The following is a 7,823-nucleotide window of genomic DNA, read 5'->3' on the forward strand; positions in this document are numbered from 1 at the left end:
TACTTACACCACGCAATAGTAATAATACTTTACAGTAATGTTTAATCACACCCATAATAACATATATTTCAGTACCCTATGCATATAGTTTCTGTACCGTATTACTTTTTAGATACAGGTTTGTTAGGACCCTTTATAGGATAATTACAATAAGGTACGGTGGCCAGGCCCATAGTGTCACGGAAACAACTTTCGAAATGTCACTGCCACATTTTTGAAATTCACGGCAGAGGGGGCGGGGAACAGGGAAGAACTTTCACAGACGTTGAGTCTATACCCTCTCAGCCCCACCATGGTTGGTGGGTCTATACCCACTCAGCCCCACCATGGTTGGGGCTGAGGTAAGAAAACTTATGGCACCTCTAGGTGGCCAGATATGGCACTCTCAAACAAACTTTAATTATGATTTTTTTTTTTTTCCATTTCTTTTATAATTTTAGGGAGCTCTCCCTTCCCCTAATCCACCACTGTGAAGTTGTAACTTTTTATGTCCTTTGCATCTGTACGTCTACAGATGACATGGGTCAATCTGCAATCACTGGAGCTGATAATTATAACTCCATGGTTGGACGAAAGATATAATATCCCTGGGGAGAAAGGAGTGCAGGCAGTGCAATCGTACCCTCTAAATTATATCCGTCCGTGCATTTCGGAAAATAAGGGCTGATTTCCTCGCAGATTTTGCCAAAAATTAGGCTTTGACCAAATATTTTATATCAAATGCAATTATACAGCAATTATGATTCTGTGCACCTAATTTCCTACAATTTTCCGCAAAAATTTGAGGTGAATTTTCAGATATCCTCCACGCAATTAAAAAAAAGTATGGGGTGAGCTGAATGGTGTGGACTCTAATGCCCCCCCTGCTGCTAAATCCTGCATCTGCCACAGCATCCAAATAACATCATTTCCAATCCCCGTATTATGATCTGTTAAAAGCACAATTTCTGCACCATAAAAACTTTCCCTTTGAACCAGTCCCCAGACCAGGTCTAGTTGGGACCTTGGTTTGGCTCCCCCTGTAGAACATGCTGGACCCCTTTCTGCAAATTTCTGGAGCCACCGTTGCCCCAGGTATTTTTGTTTGGGGACCCTGACAAGGATCTAATCTATCGGGCACCTTGGTTCGAACATCCGGTCGGCAAATTTTCCGGAGTTAAACTGAACAGGGCAGGGCTGTTCCCTGCTATCTATGGGCCACGTTCGAAACTGGGTCACCAAAATATTTTGTACAGTGTCTGAACGTTGAAGAAAAAATAGATGTCGCTCCTACCATGTAGGAGAAGATCATTCGGCAACGGATCCTTTTGACACGACAAACTACAGTAATGTGTTTCCCGCCATTTTTAATAATGGGCGTATTATCTTATTATAGTACAGTATTAACATTTTTTTTTGTTAGCAACAACTTGGCAAGGACACGCTTTTATATGCTTCATCACGGTAGTTGTGCAATAAACCGTTCGATTTTAACTCATTAAATATCTTTAAAATTGACAATGTTCCCCTGAGCGGGTTTTTTGTGACTTTTTTTTTTAGTATGATGTTATGTATAATTCAGGAACATATTCCGCAAAATATTTCTGTTAAAATTACTTCTGTGTTCATTATAATTTTATCTAAAGATTGATTGGTTCGTCTGTAAAGGCTAAGGCAGTGTAAAACTGAAAATCACTCTGACTTTGGATTGAATTTTCGAATAGTCCACACTCGTTTACACTAAAACAACTTAGTTTATTATAATCCTCAATCATTCCTTAATTAATATCTGTTAAAATTAGAATTATCAAGTTTTATCCAATTTATGGAAACTCAAGTGTAAATATACCATACTTTTAAAACTCATGTAAATAACTCAAAGATAAATGTATTAGCATCAAGGTGGAAACAATTGCGAAGTGATTGTCTGTAAGTAGTGCACATTGAGAAAAGAAGGTGCTCTCCATTTCGCCATGTTTAATTTTTTGGTAAAATAAGCTTGTTGAGTATTTGGTGGCGGGGAACACATTAGACTTCAAAGGCATCACGCAAACATTCTTCACGCGCTGCGGCAGCTTCGTTCTCGCCTCATTTCCATAGCGCTGTGTGCGCGGAGCTTTTTCAAGTGATCTTCTCAATAATACCTCCGTGCTCCTACTACATTGCTAAGCTTCATGGGAATTCTCCTTCCTTGAAGACCCTGAGAAGAAATAATTACTATAGTCTAACAAAAAAAAAATTCTTGGGCCCCAGGAGATCCCAGTACTGCAGTGTAATGGATACATGTTTTTCCCTTATCCCACCTAACTCTCATGTAAGGGTTTTTCGAGGAGTAGAGTGATCTGATCTGACTCTAATAAAATCCGATGCTGGCCGGGTTTGAACCGAAGTCTTCAGCACCAGAAGGAGGAACAATACCTCTCGGCCAAACAATCGACTAATCAGTGATAATAATGACACTTTTCTGTGGGGGAAAAAAGCATTATCCTCATTGACATTCAAACCAAAGACTCTGACCATCCGTATACTCTACCAACTTGGCTACAGTTATGAGGAGAACAGCATTGGCGCCAGCTGAGTTCAGAAGGCAAATTGCGTCGCCCTCCTCTTTATTAAAAAAAATCCAGTATTTAAAATCTAAAAGCAAATTTAGAAATTAAACATTGAAACACATTTGTTGTTTATTATTTAAAAAAAAAAAACTATTCACATATCTTACAAAATACCTAGTATATTTAACTGTTAATTGTCATTGGTTTTACTCCTTGGTGAATAGAGGTAAATTGTCTTGCCCAAGGACACAAATGAAATCCATAGCTAGGGATTGGACCTCCGACCTGAAGGTTGAGATGCAGAGCTCTAAATGCTGTGCCAATCCACACCTAAATTATTAACATGGATATTGAAGGTATAAAGTTAGGAATATCAAAGCTATATTGTTTGTGTTATAGTTATTGTTATTAATATTACTATATTATTTTATGATTATTCAGTTAAAATGGAGGATCTGCTGGTACCAGATACACCTGCTGGTCAGAGGTCAATAAATTCTCAGAAAGAGGTCGAAGAGCCATCTTGCTGCTCACCAACCCGTTCCAAGTTGAAGACTTCCCCTATCAGAGTGTTCAGTGTGATCCATATTGTGTGTGGTTTCTTGTCCATTGGATTGGGCATCGTAGCATGCACCTTTGGTTGTCAGTATCCTGGCGCCGCCATTGTAGCTGGCATAGTAGTAAGTTTCATTTCAATTTTTTTAGGCACGAGCTTAATCACTTGTCCTATGTGGCATATCTGTTAAACAACAGGGGACTTAATGGACCAGTACACCAGGGTAACCCCCTTACTCATCTCGAATGATGTACTGGGTTTTTTAAAGTACACACGAGCCAAATGCGTACACTGAGCCTAAGGTTTAAAGTCCTTTTCCGAGAAGACTTGTTCCGCCACCGGAACCATTGGCGAGTGAGCCATTCGAACTAGCGCCGATATTAGAGCTGAAGTTTATGGTGCCCCTGACTTAACCGCTCGACCAATCAACTCGCCCCTAATTGCGGCACACAAATATACATAAACCCTATGTTTGCAGCCTTTCAAACATCTTTGGTTAAAAATCCCCTTGTTTCTTATGGCCCGACACTGACCATCTGTTAAGTAACATGTTAGAACTGAGTAAAAAGTGATATATAAAAGCAGACCATGAAGGTTTTTGGAAGCACAATGGAAATCAAAGTTTGTGTGTGGCCCTTAGAGTTAAATCAAAAATTTACTTTGGACCTTAGACACATTTTAATGCCCTACCCCCCCCCCCTTCTCCCACCCNTATCCTGCCATGCATGCTGGGGGAATCTGAAATCCCTCAAAACTTGAAATTTTAAATCATTAGATTGCCCACTTCAAAAAGAATACCCAGAAAATTTAAGTCCATATATGCAAACCCCTCTTGATCTGGGGTGGATGCAGAGGGTGCCATCGCACCCCCTAAATTGTATTAAGAAAAATAATTGTTGTGTTATATTTTATGTAAATCTTAACATAAATTTCCTATTTTGATGTCACATAATTCGTAATTCAGCATTTTTGGCTGCCATGTTTTATGCTTTTTATAAATTTTGAATATATATATATATATTGTTGTACGGTATGAGAGTGCAATTTCCGGGCACCAGAAGCAGGCGCGGATCCAGACCTCTTCGCACCGTTCCAGTATAAAGTGATAGCAGTGCCTGGTTGTCTGAGAACTATTAATTCAGTGTGTATTCATTCATCAATAGAAGTCTCGTAATGCACATCAGTATATTTTTCCAGCATCAAGAAAAAACAAAACTCTCTGAAGTTAGGAGAACCTCAAGACTACCGCAAACCACCCCTCCGCCCCACGTCTAAAATAGTCTTGCAGCGACGGAACAAGCAAACATTACGTTATCTTTCCATGACCCCGCCCACTGAGGGACCCCATTATGTGTGATAGTCAGGGTAAAGCTCGGTTTCCATATAATCGCTCAACCTATCGGCGACAGTCGCCAACAGTTGTCAGCAAAGTTGACCCTGGTTCAACTTTTCCAATTGCGTTGATAACACAAACGAATCAGGGTGCATTGCTAGCTGGCCTGCACAATAGGGAAGGCACCCCGATTTGTCTGTGAACTGTCACGACTTTCGCCGATAGGGTGAGCATTTCTATGGAAAGAAAACCCAGCTAAAACTCTGGATCCGCACCTGAGAGGTCACTATTCTCAACATTTTCTATTCCCTCAGCCCCAACCATGGTAGGGCAGTGGGGTGGACCCTCACGCACCCCCTACTGTCAAATCCTGCATCCGTCCCAGCTTGATTTGCCCTGTATATAAATTTATTTTTTTTACTCCACTAGTGTATTGTAATACTTCATATTTTTTACATATATAAAGCCTATACTGTATTTATATTATAGTTGGCTGGTGATAACATTTTATTTTTATATCTTATTTCATTACTAGCCTTAACTTTTCATTCATTGAATTCATGTATTCAATCAACAGTCAACCCACTTTAGAACTATTATATATAAAACAGTTAAATTAATTTTTTTTCATAATGATTGTTGAAAAAAATAGTTTATTACACAAGCTAAGTTCTTGTAAAGAATTGTTTGAAAGAAAGCTTTTAAAAACTGTTAAGATTTTATTGTTTATACAGTCATTATACAAGATATTTAGGTGGTTGATCATGACCAATATAATAAAGTGTACAGTAGTTTTATTTTGTTTTATTGTATCTTGAATACAATATTCTATGATTATTGCTGACATTTTTTGTTTATTTTCTCGCTGTAGTTTGTAGTGACTGGTGTCATTGGGATGCTTGTGACAGAACATGGAGTCATGGTAACTTTTCATTTTTATAGTTGATTGTTCAAAGTTCATACTTAATTTGTTCTTTCGGAAATTTATTATATTTTATTTCACACTGTACTTAAATAATTAATAATGATTTTTATAAATTGAGTTTATAGAAGGGTCATTCCATGCCTTTATTGCATTAAGTTACAAAGCTGCATTGCTATTCTCAGTTATGTGAAGCCATTCTTCTAGAATCTGCACCAGGAGTGCAACCAGAGAAAGGTAGGGCCATGTAAGCATCAAGTGGGGTTAATGGTTTTGAGATTTTGTTTATAGTGCTTGACCAAGGTACAAGTACATGAAATAAAAATTAACATTCTTTTTTTAGTACAGCCCTGAACTGAAAATAAGATATGTGTATTTCTTTCTAATTTCCGGTATACAAATTTAAAGCATTTAACCATCTCATTACTACACTGTTTACACATTCACCAATAAAATTTTATTTTTATTTTCTGCTTCATCTGGATTTTTTGGCAAAACCTTTTGCTACATAAGAAAACAAAATTTTTATTTATATTTTTTTTGCCGCTCTACTCTGACGATCTTTAAAAAATTTTGTGAAACATGATATAAAAAGCCTTGCCTAGTAAAACTGTATAATCTCAGGCAAGCCAACTAATCCATTTTTAACCAGTTTTTTTAATATTCAAAAATTAATACCCTTATTATCAATTTAATTGTTTTAATATCTTCATTATACAACAAATTATCAAACAAATGTTGCGCTCTGGAGCCTGTCTTTAAATGTATCAGAAGAAATAAGTATAAAACGATGTTCATTTGGTAGCCAACACTTATGTACAGGGACATAAGTGTCACTTTGGTGATTACCATCTCAAGTATATTGAGAAAATAAACAATGAACTTTGAACTTCTATTTGCAAATACTGTATCACCTTGCTCCTGACTATCATAGATTATTATCATGTATGTATCATGTATTTAAACTCAAGATAGTTGTTAAAATATTATTTGCTCTATAACATAACATGGTAATGGTAATGATTGTGTGTTTTTATAGCTCATATTGTGGCTGTACAGTCTCTATGCCTTAAAAGAATAAAAATCAAAACCTGAGAATTATCCTGAAACTAACAAAGGGAAACAACCGAAGAGACAAAGAGAAAAGAGCAGAAGGATCGAACCAGTGCCACTGCTCCATTCTCCAGCATCAGTGAGATCCTAAATAAAGGGCTCGTTGGAATATGCTTCACAGTAGCTCAAGCGAAACTGCCATACTGGCTATCAACTAGGAAATTCTCAACTAATAAAATTTACAAGAATGTAATATTGTTCTTTTTTGTCTGCAGGCTGCAGTGTATGGGTTTTTATGTGTTTTTAGCTGTCTGTTGAGTATTGTTCTGATGGTGCTTATGTTAATTGCTTCGTCTTATGGAGAAGGTGAATATAGAGACACTTGCAGCAGTCATGATTGTAATTATAGCTACCCAGACAACTGTTGTTCTGACTACAAATTTTTCATAACGGTATACATTTAAATTTTTTTGGCAAACAATAATACTAAATAAGAACACAATTCTTTTCCGCCCTTTATTCGCTATGCTAGGTATAAAAAGTTTCGCTTAAATAATAAAAGTACTTATTTAAATTTTTAAAATTGTAAGATGAAAACCTTTCTTTTTTTAGTGGAAAAATGCTGCAGTTGATGTGGGAATTCTGGCTGTTGCTGTTGTTGAATTGGTTGCTTCCTGGCTGGCTGCGACTCTGAGTTTACGCAATACAAATTGGATCACAATTTGCTGTTTGAAAAAAAATATGGTACGTTTCATTGAATTTCTGATATTGTACTCCCAACGGTAGAAACAGAAATTAAACTCAGAAGTTAACTGATTTTTTATTATTTTTTAATTATAGAATGAAATGCAGTTTCCAAATTCTGATCAGAGAACTAGAGCTGAACCCTCAGGTAAGAACATCTGGAGGGTTGGGGTGGTGATTTCATAACAAGATCTAATACCCTTTTCACATGGTATTGGTATATAAATAGTAAAAACCAGTAACATGTTGTAACTAGGTTTATGTAGTGTGAAAGGAAGTCAGACTTTCCGAGATAGGACCCCTGCAATATCTCAATTAAAAAACATGCCTAATCTAGTTCTGTTTGTTCTTCCAAGATGTGTCAAGAACAATATAAAGTAAATGACAGCAGCACTTTTGAGACTAACAATACAGAATTTATCCTCTAGCTTTCGTCCACACAGCGGACTTCATCAGGAGACTGTACAAATGGGATAAGAAACAACTTTAATATACAACTGAAATAATGGGGGCGGTCCTAAAACAACAAAGAATGGTGTACAAAGCATACAAGTCTGCCGAAATAAGCAATCTAAATAAACAGTATTAAAAGATCAATAATAAGAAACTGTGGGAAATAGCATACAGGAGAAGTCTATGTCAAAGTCAATGATGAAAACAGTAAATTGGCAGTAAATACAGTAT

The 7,823-nt window shown here is 36.9% G+C and overlaps 1 protein-coding gene across 1 annotated transcript in view; it reads left to right on the top strand.

Annotated features, from left to right (window-relative positions):
* The window catches only part of LOC117113231, a 20,039-nt gene that overhangs the window by 1,365 nt on the left and 10,851 nt on the right, over positions 1 to 7,823 (top strand). The window contains exons 2-6 of the mRNA XM_033256520.1: positions 2,973 to 3,211; positions 5,292 to 5,342; positions 6,671 to 6,847; positions 7,008 to 7,139; positions 7,236 to 7,287. Coding sequence (XP_033112411.1) covers positions 2,973 to 3,211; positions 5,292 to 5,342; positions 6,671 to 6,847; positions 7,008 to 7,139; positions 7,236 to 7,287 — 651 coding nt within the window. The remainder of the gene's footprint in view (positions 1 to 2,972; positions 3,212 to 5,291; positions 5,343 to 6,670; positions 6,848 to 7,007; positions 7,140 to 7,235; positions 7,288 to 7,823) is intronic.

This window comes from Anneissia japonica, unplaced genomic scaffold, assembly GCF_011630105.1.
Source record: "Anneissia japonica isolate Jap-2015-1 unplaced genomic scaffold, ASM1163010v1 scaffold287593_len981703_cov172, whole genome shotgun sequence".
NCBI lineage: Eukaryota > Metazoa > Echinodermata > Crinoidea > Comatulida > Comatulidae > Anneissia > Anneissia japonica.